This window comes from Heloderma suspectum, chromosome 7 (assembly GCF_057233095.1).
Source record: "Heloderma suspectum isolate Gila_16-S chromosome 7, 16-S_ref, whole genome shotgun sequence".
NCBI classification, from domain to species: domain Eukaryota; kingdom Metazoa; phylum Chordata; class Lepidosauria; order Squamata; family Helodermatidae; genus Heloderma; species Heloderma suspectum.
This window is the reverse complement of record NC_139464.1, coordinates 26,762,193-26,779,708: the sequence shown is the minus strand read 5'-3', so window position 1 is coordinate 26,779,708 and position 17,516 is coordinate 26,762,193. Positions and strand designations below refer to the sequence as shown.

At 43.2% G+C, this 17,516-nt stretch overlaps 1 protein-coding gene across 1 annotated transcript in view; it reads left to right on the top strand.

The window, feature by feature from the left end:
- TMTC1 (transmembrane O-mannosyltransferase targeting cadherins 1) overlaps positions 1-17,516 on the top strand; it is a 215,959-nt gene that overhangs the window by 118,528 nt on the left and 79,915 nt on the right. The window contains exon 9 of the mRNA XM_084809370.1: positions 3,370-3,491. Coding sequence (XP_084665496.1) covers positions 3,370-3,491 — 122 coding nt within the window. The remainder of the gene's footprint in view (positions 1-3,369; positions 3,492-17,516) is intronic.

The following is a 17,516-nucleotide window of genomic DNA, read 5'->3' as shown; positions in this document are numbered from 1 at the left end:
TGCATGCATAGCAACTAAGGGTCCAGTTTTAATTATATGTTGGGCATGTGTAATGCTGCATGGGTAAGTTCTTCATTCCCACACATCACCATGTTTAAATTGGGTCTTATAGAGAGTCCTCAGTCCCTTTGTTGAACTACAAGATTCATTTCTCAGGAGATGTCATGACCATTTAACCAGTTGAAACCAGTTTGTAGGATAGATGGGGCTGGAGTAGAATTGTGTAAGATGTGAGTATTTCGATGATGCACCGATGCTGCATCTAAGCTGTGCATCTGTTTTATGTATGTGCATGCATGCTCACATGTGTATTTACGTGTGTGTGTGTGTGTATGTGCACACCTATGTGTGCCACTGAAGGACAGTGAGGTAATATTTCCTAGAATTTGAGTGCTATAAAATGCTCCGGTGCCCTGTAGACAGAAAAGTGGCCATAAAAATAACACCATGCAGTTTCATGTTTCTAGCCTCTTAGTGATTCCTTGTCACATCTACTTAGTTTTATTAGGCATCAAATATGAATGTTTGCTGCTGTGGGTAGAACGGAGTTCTCAAAGGAAAGCCAAAATGTTGCAAGAAATTGTGGTTTGTAAGGAACTGCTGAACAAATGACCAATTTCAACAAGCTTTAAGAATCCCAAGGAAGCTTGCTGCTGGAAGGTTTGGCCTTTTGGATTAGTGTTAAGATAGTCACTGGCTGTGCTCGTTAAGCAATTATTGCTCTGTACGTAACTGATTGTGCTTAGGAAAATTGCTAAATGTTCTAGCCCAGTTCTACATAGGACAGTTAGAGTTCTTCTCTCAGTATCTTAGATGTTACTTGCTGGTGTAAAATATTATGGTAATTGTATTTCTTAGCCTTTAGCCTTTTCTTGAGATATTAAGAGTGGAACAATACATTGGCTCCATTTGGACAATACTCTCCTATACCTTCTCTCTACATGCGGGTTTGAGGACCAAGATCACCTTTGCTCTGCCTGCAGCATCCTAGATCACACTTCCCTTACTTGGTGTCTTTCAGTTGTCATTTATTTATTTATTTATTTATTTATTTATTTATTTATTTATTTTTGCATTTATATCCTGCCTTTATTCTTCTTGCAAGGAACCCAAGGCGGCTTACACAATCCTCCTCCATTTTATCCTCACAACAACAACCCTGTGAGGTAGGTTGGGCTGAGAGTCTGTGACTGGCCCAAAGTCACCCAGCGAGCTTCCATGGCCAAGTGGGGACTAGAACCCGGATCTCCCGGCTCCCAGTCTGTCACTCTCGCCACTACACTACACTGCCCCAGCCAGCATAGCCAATGCTCAGGAGTGATGGGAATATTAATCCAAAAACATCTGGAGGGCAACAGGTCGGGGACGGCTGCACCTACGCAGTGTTCATGTGTAATGTCCAACCAACATGCTTAAGCCCAAAGCACAAGGGCAAGTTCTCCTCCAGACTCTGGTAATCAACTACACCATTTGGACTTAAGAACAGAAGAAGAGCCCTGCTGGATCAGACCAAGGGTGAATCTAGTCCAGCATTCTGTTCACACAGTGGCCAACCAGCTGTCCACGGGAAACCGATAAGCAGGACATGAGTGCAACTGCACCCTCCTGCCCATCTTCCCCTGCAACCGGTGTACATAGGCATACTGCCTCCGTTACTGGAGGTAGCATACAGCCAGCAAGACTAGTAGCCATTGATGGCCTTGTCCTCCATGAATTTGTCCAATCCCCTTAAAGCCATCCAAATTGGTGGCCATCACAACCCGCTGTGGAAGTAAATTCCATAGTTTAACTATGTGCTGTGTGAAGAAGTTATTCCTTTTATCTGTCCTGAATCCAAATGGCATTTGTGTTATTCAAATATTGCACCCACGTATTTGAATGTGGCAGCTGGAGAGGTGGAGCAGGAGAGAGGCCATAGCTTGGTGGGAAGAGTGCATTCTTCACATGCAGAAGGTTCCAGGTTCAACCACTTGGTGTCTGCAGGCTGGGAAAGGCAGACAGAGTAGACCAGGCTTCAGACATCTATTCTCCAGGACAACTTAGATGTAGTATAGCTATAATATTATATAGTAGAGGCAGACAGAAGATAGATCTCCAGATGTTTGGGCCATGCTGGCAGGGGGTTATGGGAGTTAAAGTGGGCAGATCAAACTTCTGTCCACTCTTGTTATGTAGTATAATGAAACACAGTGTTGAAAAAGTACCACACTCTTTCTCGTGAGAAATGAGGGGCATTCTGGGTGCTGCAAGTAGAAATTGTCATTTTGGGGTGCACAGGGGCTCAGGGATAGGGATCAAATTACAGTCTGTAGGTGAGTTTGTTCTGCCGTGGTGCTAGCTGTAGCTCCACCCATAGAGATGATGCAGGCACTCAGTCTGGGTGGACTTTGCTATGTAAGGGGGACAGAATTGTTTGCAGAGTCCCTGCTCACGTTTAGCAAAGGCACCAGGAATCCCGTCTGCTTTACACAATTTGTTGTGTATGAGTGGAACTTTTGGCGCAAAACGATTAGAGCAGCCATCCTGAATCTGATGTCCTCCAGATGTGTTGGAGGGGAATGATGGGTGTTGCAGTCCAACACATCTGGAGGGCATCAGGTTGAGAAAGGCTGGGTTAGAATGATATCACAAAAGAGAAGCCAGTGGCTAATCTTATATCCATATTAGAGAGAGAGAGAGAGATTAGATATTATGCACTGTATTCATTAAGTCTTTCTGTTTTTCTTGGAAATGTGTCCACCTTTTCAAACAGCAGCAAAAGTATTTTCATACTAACATCAGCGGTTAATATTGTAACATTTGTTCATCCAATTCAATGATGGTTACACTACTGCTGTTTTGCTTTGCGCCCAATGTTGCGTAAGGCTGACTTGATGAACTTTGAAAAAGCCATTTGGCCTGTTTCTCCCCATTCTTTTCCCCGGAGTTGTCTATTCTGGCTGGTTTGAGCATTCCATGGGAGGTGGTAACAGCACATTCAGTCATAAACTGCTGGTGCAAATGTACCTTTAGTTTGTGAAGTATGCTGCTCATTTTGATACCTGGGTTTGGCAGCCCTTCCCAAATCTTGGTGTGTAAGGCGGCGTAGATTCTGACATAACTCTAAACTATGGCCCATGGTCTGGCTTTATGTCCAAATACCACCAATATATATGAAGTACTTGGAAACTATACACTGCTATGTAACCCCTACGTTTTATTATTGTTAAAACACACTGCTCAAGTGCTATAATAACAGAACATGAGCATTCAGACATGCTAGGTATATGAAAAACTATAGAGATTGTTACGTCAGAACTGGATCTTTGATCTTTCCTGAATTTGGCATTCTTTTGCACTCATGTGTCTCTAATTATTATTTTGTTGCAGAAACTGGAACACAGAGAAGTTCTAGTTGGCCTGTTGTTCCTGGTTTTCCCCTTCATACCAGCTAGCAACCTCTTCTTCAGGGTGGGATTTGTTGTGGCAGAGCGCGTCCTCTATATGCCTAGGTAATTTTCACACCTTTAATTCTTTTGCAATGAGACTCTCAATCATGATTTTTTAATTAAGTTTTTGCCCCCTTTTGATTCCCACAAGTGAATATTCACAAGTATTTAGAACTACCACTTCAGAAATGTGATAAGATCTGTCAAGGAGCATCTACCAGACAGTATTTATTTATTTAATTGCATTTCTATACTGCTCAGTAGCTGAAGCTCTCTGTGCAGTTTTGGGTTCTGGGGTGACCTGGATACAGCCTTCCCCAGCTTGGCTCCCTCCAGATGTTTTGGCCTACAACGTCCATCATGCCCAGCTAGCATGTCAGGGTGGGCACCAGGTTGGAGAAGGCTGCAGAAGTAGGTAGAATTGTTTAACTAGCTGTATACAGCGATCCTGTGCAATTGACACGTTACCTCTTTGCTATATTCATGGCCTGCTATTCAGCAAGTGCTAAAATCTGTACAAATGAAATTTGGAAGGGTTTATTACTTACGTCTACCCAAGGACTTTACTAAAATTTGTGCTATGTTGGCAATGATTCTCAAAATAGCTTGGTTGCGTTTTGACAGCTTGCAGAAATCAAGCAACCTGATGGAATAAACTTTTATACTATAAAGCTGGTATAAAGCTTTACACTGTAAATCATAAGTATAGAGCCTATCTTAAGAGACTGATCCTATATTTTGTAGTAATTAGGTTATTCCCCCTCTCAAAAGGCTACTTCACACTCTGCACAAAACAACCCCCCACCAGTGGAGGCTGGTGGCTCCGATTTTGGTGGGGCCGTGAAGCCATTCTGGGTTCCATTCAGAACTTAACCATCTAGAACTCTAAATGAGCTATCCAAGGTGCTGACAGCAGCCCTTTCTTAGGGTACCACAATTATGCAAATGGAAGCAATTACAGCAGTTGTTTGTATAGCCCCTGTGTGGGTGCTGCGGTGACCACAAAACAAGTCTATATGGTCAGAGTGGTATCCCTGCTACACACTACTGTGGAATTGTACTGTCGCTGTCTTTATTTGTAAAAAGCAGACAAAGTACAAGATTTGCTTCTTAGTTTCTAGAGCTTCCCAATTCTGATCTAGGTTCCTTACTTCAGTGCAACAGGTTTATTATTCTTAGAAAAACCATCTTTGATTTTCTTTCAGTTGGGGGATGAGTTTCTGTAATGGTATTCTTTTTCAAAAGCTACTAGATGTGAAGCCCAATCCATTGTCCTGAATTGGTTTACAGATTCTTAAGTTTTTTTAGCTGCTTAGTTTGGATAGAAAATATTTGATAGATTCATACTGTTTCTTAGTTCTATAAAACAATTAATGGAAGGATAAGTGGCAAACTTCAAATTGAACCATATACATGAAATTTATCCTGACATTCTTCCATTCCTGCTGAGAATAGCTTTAGTTGGATCTAAGTTTTAATTAATGAAGACAGACATTTTTGAGGGTAGACATCTAGAGATATTGTTAAAAAATAAACAGCATGCATAAAAAATAACCCTGTTAGAGCAGTGTTTTTCAACATTATTACCTTCAAGGAACCACATAAATTCACTTGCCAAGGGATCCCTGAGCTTCTGTCATGGAAAGCCAGTGTGTTACAGAGGATTCTAGGACATGTTGTAGAGTGCACACTCAGTTCATGTGGGACACTGGATAGACTAGCCTTCTCTAACATGGCGCCCTCCAGATATGCTGGACTGCAACTTCCATAATTCCCAGTCAGCATAGCCAGTGACCATGCTGGTTGGGACTTATGGGAGTTGCAGTCCAACAGATCTAGAGGAAGCCAGGTTGAGGAAGGCTGGGCTATGACTTTTGGGCTCCACTGTTGATCTGCATGAAATGAAAGAGAGATCTAAAACAGACCAACACTGTCGTATAATCAGGGGGATTACAGGGGAACACATTGTAGAGGACATTGTAGGCGAAACTGTTAATTGTGGACACTGGTCAAGCTCTCTTTTCAGAGAGTCATGTCTGCCATTTCTGATCTTCTAACTGAGGAACCCATTAAAAGCTTCCAAGAAATTCAAGATTTCCCAGAATGCAGCTTGAAAACAACTGTCTTCGTCAGGAAAATAGGGAAATGTTGATTTCTTAACAAAATGTTGTTTGCAAAATTATTTTATGCTTATGTCACCTGGAAGCGCAATCATAAGGGCCATAAATTTTAATTGATTTAATCAGTTGATAATGTTTTAGTTGCTAGATCAGTGTGACTGAGAAGGAAGGGCGTGTTTGTCTATTTGTTTGTTTTTAAAACTTTTTTGACTCTTGTGTATAACTATAATATGGGATGAGAACAGAATGTGTTGCGTGAAGAGAGCTATGAAGACATGCATCATGTGAAGAGATACTTGGTGTAATACTAAAACCTCATTATGTTGCTATCATATATACTAATAGTAATTTCCATTCTTTGACTGTTGAGCCTTTTATAGTCCAGACAGCACCATCCATGCACAAGAAGGAGGTATCAGCAGTCTTGGGGGAACCCAAAAGTTTGCAGAAGTACAAAACAAACTTTGGGGAAAAAGCTAAAATAGCCCAGTGGTGATTGAGCACGTTTGGGGGTGGGGCGGAATGGAGTACCCTGAAAAAGGGTCCTGAACATGAGCATTCCACAGTGCAGGTCCCACTTATATATACAGGGTTGCATCCAATATTAGTCCAACTGAAGGCCTATTCAATGAGTCTACTCCAAGTAGGACTAACGTTGGATATAACCCATGGGCAGTTTCCAGCGTGGCCACTGCACTCCCCCTGATTGCATTATACCAGCAGGACTGGGCTCTCATGCAAAGGAGAGTCTGTGGTTCTAAATATAAGCCTGGAAACAAGCGGAAAAACTCATTTCCAGATCAGGAGAAGTCAGCGGCGCTCCCTTCTGTGAGCTACGCTGATGTGTCCTGTCCTGGAAATGAATATTCCTATATGTTTCAGGTTGCTTTTAGAACTGCTAACTTCCCATTGCGCTAGCACTCAGTCCTGCAAGTGCATGGGCATAATAGGCTACTGCCTCATATCTATATATTGATGTGAGTTGTATCCAATGTTAGTCCTTCTTAGAGTAGACCCATTGAAATGAATGGGGCTTAATTTAGATTAACATTGGATAGATTCATATATATAACAAGTGGGAATGCATTGTGGAGTGCATCAAGCGTTACGATGGCATGCAGCCTATAAATAAAAACCACCCATTACTGTCAGAAGGACAGGCCATTTTTAATACTTTCTTTTTCATTGCCTGTTACACTAGCACACTAGAAGCCAAATAGACTCAATAAAGTAAACAAGAGTTCCCTTCACTTACTTAAAATTGGTCCTACTCTATTCATTAATCAATTACAGCCTCGGTTAACCTACTGAAGAAAGCTTACAGCCCCCCTAAATCAGGATGTATGACAACACTTCAGATCTTTCCCATGTTCAACCATGGGGACTGATAACGTGAGCTGGTTTGGTGCCGCTAGAAGGCCGGTTCGCGCTATCGCAGCAGTCCTATAGCAGTCCTATAAGCCAATAAATGGCTTATTTATTTAAACCACGGAGGGTTGCGGTGTATGACAATGACCATTTTAAATATTCAAGCTGTGATGGGTGGTTGCCGTGGCTTATCATGTTGTGTGAACTCAGCAAGGATGGTTTATGGGAGGGTTAAACAACCCTCACATAACCCATGGGATGTTTTAGGTTATTTAACCCTCGTATAAGCCCTCCTCACTGTTCACACAGCATGATAAGCCACAGAAACCACCCGCTGTGGCTTGAATATTCAAAAGTGCATCTGGCAACCCATCATGGCTTAAATACATCATGGTGGGCTGCGGTGATTGTGCAAACATGGTCAACTTGTACTAATGGAAGAGAGAAGGGCTTGCAGAAAATCGATAGCGTTGGGTAATAGTTGTATTGAGCAACAGTAGCATCACTGCATCGGACAACTTCCCGTTGTCTGCCTTGAGCATCCTCTCACCATTTCCCAGTCTGTACTGTAGCAGCCATATCGGGGGTCAGACTAAGTAGCCTCATGCTTCATGTTCTTGCTGAGCTCTTTCTCCCTTGAATATATTGTTGTAAGCTGATGAGACACAGGAATTCCTTATCTTGTCAAAGGTCATACAATTGTATATCTTGTTCTCTGCTGTTCTCTTCTGTTCTCTCCTTATCATGGCTACCCTATAACCCAGTTCTTGTATTATAAACAATAGTGCTAGGAAAAGAAATGTTGAGGACTGCAACCCCACGTGGGAAGGGGAAGAGGAGCCGTTTCATATGTGTCACAATGTCTATAAAAACAATGTGCTAATGTAAATCGGGGCTTCTGGCTCTTTGGAAATGATTCCAGCCTTAAGCCCACGCGTTAAATAAAGAATCTCTTTTTCCTTCACTCCATGGTCTCTCTGACTCTGGGTTCTGCAACAGTACAATGATAGTCATCCACCCAGAGCACCTGGGGAAATTCCAGGAGAAAGTTTAGCCTAGAAAGGCAGGGGCGGCATCCTTCACACTGACCTGGTTTGCATGTAATGACAACCCAGAGTATGGGTTGTTGAATTCTGGGTTGTCGTTATGTGTGAGCCTGGAACTATGGGTTAACTATTGGTTGTTAACCATGAACAACCCAGAAAGAGAGCCCATGGTCTGTTGTTGGGTTGTGAACTCTGGGTTGTTTTAACTATAGGTTGTCATTACGTGCAAACCCAGAATCATGGGTTGTTCATGGGTTGTTTAGCCAGGCTACAGAGGCATCAGGCAAGTGTGGTAAAAAAAAGGCCTGGCCGCTCTTTATGCCATTAGTACAGTGCTGGAAAGGCATTTGGGATACAGGGAGGAAGCAGGCAAAAGAGAAGGGAATCAAACAGCCCAGAGATTGAAATAACAACCTGCACTTTGCGTGATCGTCTGGCAGACAAATCATGGGTAAGCTGTGGTTAAGAGAACAACCCATACTCTGGATTGTTATTATGTGTGAACCACATCACTGTTCACCCTCCTCAGTTCTTATCAAGCCAGGAACTCATTTGCAACTCTTTATTATTCGGTCCTGAATTTCCTTGTGTAAAAATGCCTCAGCTTGACAGAGTACTGGAAACTTACGTAAAGAATGAAAAATGTGCAGGGTAGCTAATTCTTATGCTAGGTTGAAAAGGGATAGATCTGGTTCATTGTCCAAAGGTTCCCCTGGGGAAAGAGCGGCACGGTCTACTCTGAAAACCTATACCAGCAAGAGTATGGAGAGGGGTAAATATGACTGTTCACCAAACGACTGAATAGTAATAAATGGCCTCATTCGTTGTATTTCGAACAGCACAGTCTTGGGGCATTCTCCTCAAACAAGAATTTGTAACCACTGCAAAGCAAGAGTTATTATTATTTCTTTTGCTCCAAGGGGGAGACTGGTAATAAAATGGTCGAGCAAATACAAGAGTAGGGACATACGGGTGTGTGTTTTTTCAACGTTATTGAGTACTCTCTTCAGCAGTTTCCTTTTGCCAAAGAACACAATGTGCCTTCCTTAGATTTTGTTTCCACTTCTGCTCTCAATTCTCAATTAGCATAAGACAGGAATGTCTAACCAGCATGGGTGGAGGCAGTGTACCCATATGTACGAGATCGTGATTTAAAGAGGCTCTTTTGCCTCTTTTCTGAATTAAAACAATATTTTTATAAAGATTTTGTGTTCATGAAACTTGGGGTGACAGTGTGACACTTTCTGTCAGATTCCCTAGGCAAAAGCACTGAAAGTGACATAATCCCTTGCATAGGGCAGAATCAGCGCTCATGCCCCAGCCATTTCCCTTCCACATGTGGTGGGTCCCGCCAATGCTGCTGCGCAAGCGGAATCCACAGCTTACACAAGGAAGATTTAGTGCTGCGTAGGGGAAGCCCCCAAACAAGCAGAAACACTTGTTTCTGGAAGGAGGCAGGTTGGCGGAGCTCCCTTATACACGTTCTGCCGCTCGTTTTGGGTTGCTCTGGAAGTGCTGAATCACTGTTGTGCAAGGGGTGGGAATGCCTTTCACACAATGGAATTGACGGGGGGGCCTAGGCTCCCTGTTGGATTCTGCCCATAGCAATTGAACGTTAGACTTGAATATCAGGGCCAAACTACACGTTTTGTGGAAGATCTATGACTAGATTTCTTTAAAAAATACTATTGTATTTTAAAAAATACATATTCATATTATTTCAGCAGAGCCCTCTTCTATTGTTTACATGTTTATGTTCATAATGGTACAATCTTATGCATGTTTACTCAGATGTAAGTCCCAAGAGGTACTTGACTTGAATGGGATCTACAGGATTGCAGCATGTTAAAAAGATTATCAGTATTTACCAGTATTCAGTGAAATGTTCTGACTCCTTTTTTAAATCAGTGCACCAGGGCGGAGGGGGCAGCTGTCAATTTGGTCAGAGTAGCGGTGCTGGGGGAGGGGATGTGTAACCCTTTTCTCCATTCCAGTTTCCCAGTCAAAATCACCTCACCCTGGACAACTGTTAAAGGTACCAGTATATTCCCAGGATTTTTGTTTGGGGTGGAGGTGGTGGCAACATTGTTCAGGAGTGATTTTTTTATTGGAAAAACAGCACAGGGGGAGAGGGTAAAACACATACACACACCAGCCCCACATATACAGATAGTCAGCCCCTTTTGCCAGCTCTATTTCAATAAGAAGGAAAAGGAAACATCAGGAGATCCAGTCATGGCTCTCTCATGTTACTTAAGGTCAACGGAGAAGAGGCTCACTGTGAAGCCTTGGGGTATTCACTACCTCACAGCCTAACTTATCTCACTGGGTTGTTGTAGAGAATCTCCTTGTTGTGGAACTTCTTTCAACCAAACGGCCAAATTCAATTTTTGAGAAGCCTTTGGGAGACCACATTCTAGTGGGAGGTGGGGCCAAAACATAAAAAATACCAGCATAATTTGGCTTAAGGCTCTTACTGCCAGTAGCGAAGCCTTAGGAGAGGCATTCAGCCTTTCGGAATGGAGCAAAAACTGCACGAAAGCCGGGAAACCTCCACATGATTGATAGTTGGGGTAAAGGGGGTCGGGCTGGGTTAAGGGGGCATGGCCTTCTGGGAAACCCTGGAGGGCCTAGTTGGACCCCTGGAAGGCCGGATTTGTCCTTCAAGCCTGAGGTTCTCCCCCTCCCCCCCTTGTTGGGATAAAATTGGATAACTCTATGTATGGATAACTCCAAGGACTTTGGGGTCTTTGGGGGAAAGCCAAGTTAGAAATGCAATAATTTAATTAAATTGTGGGTAACTATGCAAATATGAGAGCCAGTGTAGGGCAGTGGCTAGAGTGTTGGACTGGGAGTCGGGAGATCTGGGTTCTAGTCCCCACTCGGCCATGGAAGCTCACTGAGTCACTTTGGGCCAGTCACAGACTCTCAGCCCAACCTACCTCACAGGGTTGTTGTGAGGATAAAACGGAGAGGAGGAGGATTATGTACGCCACCTTGGGTTTCTTGGAGGAAAAAGCGGCATATAAATGCAATTAAATAAATAAATATGTATGTATGTATGTATGTATGTATGGCTTCATGTCCCTGTCACTAGTTTCTTGATCAATTTTATTTCTCAGTAAATTTTGCTGCTATATTATTTGACCTGATCATCTGATAGCATTCATCTGAATGTCTGCTTTCCTATTTTCTTTCTTGTTTTTGTCATTTCAGAAACTTTTTCTCACTTGTTTACCAGTTAAGCTGGGTGAATATCTGAGATTGCAGTCCAGACAGAACTTCTATTATTTTAGGCCTTTCAGTTCTACTTGATTTTTTAAAAAGTATTTTTACCCTGTGAAAATAAGTTTTTTAAATAGTTCCAATAATGCCTCAGGCTGCAGAGTTTGGTTGTCCTCAGAGCTGCTGACTAAGTTGTCAAAAGAGCTTGGTGTAACACTCAGTTTTGAAAGTGGACTCAGCAACTGCCAATACGCCATGGGGCTGAGCAATTAATGAAATCTGCTTTCTGACTGCAGTCTATAAACTGGTGCTGAAGGGACCCATAGTGAGTAGCAGCTGTCACTCAGCGACAAGGAAGGGGAATTAAATGTGTGATCAAGCTCTATACACAACTAATGCTTTCTCATTGAATCATTGCAGGAGTGGGGCCATGCCAACTAGCCACGGCCCCAATGCTGCACGCAGCAGTTTGCTCTGCCCCCGGATAGCCACATGTTCAGCGTGAATACCTGTGGTACGAATTCTTCCCAGGTGCAGCTGTAGACATGAGGCAGCCACTCTATCTGGAACTCTGCACAATCAGTCTTCCAGATTGCTAGGTTGTCTTCATGCATACAGTGGTATAGGCAAAGGCTTCCTCACTGCAGAGGTTTGTGCTGAATATGTGGACACTAGGGCAAGGCAAGCCAGCATGTGCGATGTCGGGGGCAAGGCTAGTTGGTGCAGCTCCACTCCCCACACACGTGTCAATTCACTGTGAGTGTTGGCTCTGAAAAAGGCATCTGTCATTCATTAAAAGGAATAGAAGTCAGGAATGGCTGATTGCCTGTGCAGTTCTGCGTTCTGTCCACTCTTCTCTGGTTTGTTCACATCTTATGGTTTTGTTTGTGAATAGCTTGTGGGGGTTAGAAAAGAATCCCTCCTCCTTCCTTTTTCATATTGGCTAGTGACCGGGGAGCGGCTGATGCCCTTCCATGCAATGTGTATTTTGGCTTCTTGTATGAGTCACATGGAGTTATTTGCTCTGTAAGCACCTTTTTGCAGGGTTCCTGCAATTTTCTTATGGCTCTGCTATGATTTGGAATGTACTGGTTGATCAGTAGGAAAGCTAATGGAGGGGTATTCTCCCTCTCAACAGGAGGTTGGACCTTGCAAATAATTTTGCATTTGTTTCTAGCATGTATGTATGTGCGCACGCATGCGCGCGCACATATACACGCACACTCTTCATCTTGTAATATCTGCTAGAACTTCCTGGTTTCGCTGTCTTTCTTCATCATCCTGGCTATCAAGCTAGCATCTGTTTTTAATCCTCCAGGTGCTGCTTCTTTACCTTCTTTACCATGAAACCAATAAATATGTGAACAGCTGCCTGCATTTCCATATCCACTATTCTCCCAGTTCTGTGCAAATTGCCCTCTGTCATCTTTCAGTTATTTGGAAAGCAGGCCAGCAAATGTGGGTGCTCTGAAATGGGGTGGGGAGCTGTTAATAATGAAAAAACAACAACTTTTGAAGCGCAAGTTCCTGTTCCAAGTTTTGGAGGTTAACCAAGCAACATCCTGAAACGTTCAAGTCATAGGATTTTTAAAAAAATAGGGAGCAAGCAATACACTCCCTTTGATGTCAGTAAGGCAGTGGAGGCTGGTGGCTCTGATTTCAGTGGGACTGTGAACCCATTCTGGAGTTCAGTCAGAACCAGCCAGAACTCTAAAGGAACTACTCAAGGTTCTGAACCCATTTTGGGATTGGGCTCAGCACATTCAGAGTTCTGGCTGGTTCTGACTGAAACTCGGAATGGATTCATAATCCCACTGCAACCTGCACTGCTGTAAGATTTAAAAGTGCTTAGCTTTGGTTAGAACATGCCCAGATTTTCTGTCCTGCTATATTCCTTAGCCTCAGAGCACTTATCACTTATCATAAAAAAATGTAAAATAGGAAAGCTGTGATACTAAACACTGATATAGGAGTAAGGCCCACTCATCTCAGTGGGACTTAATTTGGAATAAACACGCTTTGGATCACGCTACACATGCATTAGAACTAAAACAATCGCATGCAGATCCTTGTTTAGCTCCTAAAATTCTACTTAAATAACTATAGTTGTATCAAATGTAGGTGGGTGTTCAGATGAAGAGAATTCAGAGCTGCTAGCTTGCTATTCTGCCTTTATTTCAAAACACTTTTGGTTTTTAAAGAACTTAATTCTCAGAAAACCTCCCTGCTGAAAACAATAGCAATTTTATCTGGCATTGCTGGTATGCTTTCAGAATTTCCCTATCAAGGGCCTGTATCACAATGGTCAAATTACAGAAGCGATTGGCTATTGTTTCCTGGTTAATGTGCTTAAGTCACTCTTTCTGTTTTTATCAGTCCTGGGGACTTTCCCTCTTGGATAGGATCCATGGCTTCTGCAACTGTGATTAGTACAACAAAGCACAAATTTATAGGGTAGCAGGTCCGCATAATTAAAGCAATGGTATTCCCCGTAGTAACCTATGGCTGCGAGAGCTGGACCATAAGGAAGGCTGAGCGAAGGAAGATAGATGCTTTTGAACTGTGGTGCTGGAGGAAAATTCTGAGAGTGCCTTGGACTGCAAGAAGATCAAACCAGTCCGTGCTCCAGGAAATAAAGCCAGACTGCTCACTTGAGGGAATGATATGAAAGGCAAAACTGAAGTACTTTGGCCACATAATGAGAAGACAGGACACCCTGGAGAAGATGCTGATGCTAGGGAAAGTGGAAGGCAAAAGGAAGAGGGGCCGACCAAGGGCAAGGTGGATGGATGATATTCTGGAGGTGACGGACTCGACCTTGGGGGAGCTGGGGGTGGCGACGGCCGACAGGAAGCTCTGGCGTGGACTGGTCCATGAAGTCACGAAGAGTCGGAAGCGACTGACCGAATAAACAACTATCTCCTTAATCCACACCACATCTCCCATGTAAGCCAACAGTGCTATAAAACTTGCTCCTGGTTATCAAAAATGTTTGTCGCAAGAGCACACAAGGGTATGAGAATACATAACAATCACTATTAGGGTTCATGTGTGTGAAATGTTTGTTTTCCAAATATGCACCCACATGTGCACTTCCCTTCTCATTGATTAAAGCATGAAAATGTGTCCTTTTCAAAAAACGCACATTTTAAAGTGCACATTTTTCAAAATGGATGCATTTTATGATCGCAAGCTCGAGAACATGCGAGCTTTTTTTTTTTTTTAAGTGATCGTGTTTGTGCTCACATTCAGTGTGGTGAATGGGACATTTGCAACCATTTTTCGAACAGCAACAAACTTCTCATACATCTCTAGTTCAGAATAGTTTTGAAATGAAAACTGCCTGGGTCAACCTGGTGGATTACCTACACCAGCTTTCTCCAAACTGGTGTCCTCCAGATGTTTTGGATTTCAGCTCTCATCAGACCCAGCCAACAAATGGTCAGGGATGGTGGGAGTTGTGGTCCAACACATCTGAGGGGCATCAGGTTGGGGAGAAATATGATGTGGCGGGGGGGGTCTGACCCTGTTGATTCTTCTGGACCTCTCAGCTGCTTTTGATACCATCAACAATGGTATCTTTCTGGTTTGCTTGGCTTGGTTAGGATGGAGTTGGAGGCACCATATTACATATGAATCTCTGTTAGGATTCAGCTGGGTCCAGAAACTGGCAACAGCAATGTCCTGGGCAGGCTGTAGTTCCAGAACAAATAGACAAAGTTCTGATGAGGCAGAGGACATGGTCCAAGATAGGATGGTCAAGTTCCAAAGCAGGTAGACGAACTGATGAGGCAACAGGGGTTTGTTCAGCAGTCCTTCCCAGTGACAAGTTGCTCAGACTGAGTTCATTCTGAGCCAGATTGACCTGCAGGGTCAGTTGACCATATTCAGGCTGGCTGGTACCATACTCTTGCTTAGCCTTCCCCAGCCTGGTGCTTGCCAGATGTGTTAGACTGCAACCTCTGTCATTTCCAGCCAGCTGGGTGGAAATGATGGGAGCTGCAGTCTAACACAACTGGAGGGTGCCAGGTTGGGACGGTGGGTCCAGGTGGCACCTTTGCCCACCAAGCTTAGTGTGCCGAACTCATGGTGCGGGAAGTTACACAGCAACACCTGTCTGTTGGAGGTCCTGGTTCCAGACTACTCTCCATCCCCTCATAATCCCAGAAGGTGGTGCTGAGGGATTGCTGTTTTGCCTCTTGGGACATCATATTCCTTCTGCAGAGTTTGATCATGCACTGCTTTTGCCAGAAGAGTGGGTCAGAATTTTGCTGTGAATATGATACTCTTTGCTGAAGAGATCTAGCTATGCTTCTGTGGGTTGTATAATGATCTGGGGAGTCTGTATTTGTTTCCATGAACAGGCTTATGCAGAAGTCAAATGTTTACAGGGCATTTTGCCAGTTCTCTCAGGGTATTTGAGAGGAAGATTTCCCCAGGTAATGCATAACAAGTAAGACATTTTGTAATAGCTTGTGCTGTTCTCTGTCACTGTTGCATGTTTCAAGGTAACAAAGTTCATGTATACTTATATTTCTTAAAAGCACATCTTTGTATTCATCCTTTCCCCTTGAAAACAGGACATTGCTTACAATTTAACAAGCCAAAATATGTTCTTATGCCTTTTTAAAATTAGAGGTTTAAAAAAATCCTAAAGATGTAAAATGGCTTTTGTAGTCATCCTCCTTCAGCTCTGGTAATAGCATTTTGTTTGGTGGCAATTAAAATTGATAATGTGATGAGAATGTGAGAATGGAGTTGCAATTTTCATGAGGCTGTGACCTCTTAAAATCACAAAAAAGAGCTCTCCAGCCATTTGAAGACTTCTTCTTCTTCTTCTTCTTCTTCTTCTTCACTTGCTTCCAGGGCATACTTTTTCTTTTTCACTTCCTACTTGTTTGGTGTGCCATTTACTCTCTGTAGTCTCTACCCATATTATTTTATTTATTTGATTTGATGTGTTGGTCAGTCCTAAGGCCTGAATTTCTGTATGGCGCAGGCAAGTCTATTGGCTGTACTGTGAGCAGGTCAAAACCCCTACGTTGAGGAAGGCTTTGTTTTCCCCTGCAATTCGTATATACTTTTTATGAATAACTGCCTACACAAAGAAAAGAACCCCCAGTAACAGACCCAGAAGGAGTAGACTGTATTCTCCATTGAAACTAAATGCAAATTTTATTTGCAAATGACCAGAATTTGATCCTTAGGTCATACTCCTCTAATCAGCTGATTTTTTTTTTCCTGCAGCAAATTGTTATTAAATTGAAGGGGCATAAGCCATCCTAAGTTACACACTTTAAATTCCATCTGGAGAGAGTTAAGCATGTATGTAAAGGTCTCTCCTATTGAAATGAAAAGGACCTACAACTGTCTAATTTTGGCTGGATAGTGCAGAAAGTAATTGCAATCAAGTTTGTTTGCTCACACAACTAATCTTACTGCAACTGGCTCTTACCGCAGCTGACAGTGATTTCCAGATGGCTGGCTGCAGGATTTTCACAGGATAACTTAGGGCGTAATCCTATGCATGCTTAGACATAAAAAGTCCTCCAGCTCCCAGCATCCCCCCGGCCAGCATGGCTGGCTGGGTCATGCTGATTGTTGTAGGACTTCTTTTCTGTCTAAACATGCATGGGATCATACCATTAGGCGCAGTGAAGCAGGGGTAGGCAACCTGGTGCTCTCCAGATGATTTGGGCTACAACTCCCATAATCCCTCATCACTGGCTAGGCTGGCTGGGGCTGATGGCAGTTGCAGTCCAAAATATATGGAGGGCCCCAAGTTGCCTACCCCTGGCATAAGGCAAGGATTTGTAATATTTTTAGGTCAGTGGGCTCATTTGGAATTTTGGGAGTGTCACAGGTGCTCTCACAAAATGCCTGACACGTGGTGGCGGGAGACTTGCCCATTCATAAAATGCCTGCCATGGTGGGCATGGCTGCTCGCAAAAGATTTATTTACCTTGAGACAAAAAGGAGACTAAAAGAAAAGTAACTTGCCCAAGAACTTCAGTACGAGGCAGAAGTGGTGTCTGAGCTCTAGCACACAAAACCACTCTTTTGAACCCAAGTGAAGATGGCACTGGAGGGAAGCCCTTCATTTTGCAGCATGCCAGTTGCCCAGTTTAAAAAAATAGTTTAGAAAGTATTAAGAAAAATACAGTAAAACCCAGGAGGGGCAGGGAGCCTGACAGGTGCCAAGAGAAGCACACATTGGTCTCCCCACAGGCACCGTGTTGGAGACCCCAGGTATAAGGAAGGCGTCATAGGAATGTAGGGAGCTGCCTTATACCATGTCAGGCTATTTGTCCATTCAGCCCAGTATTGTC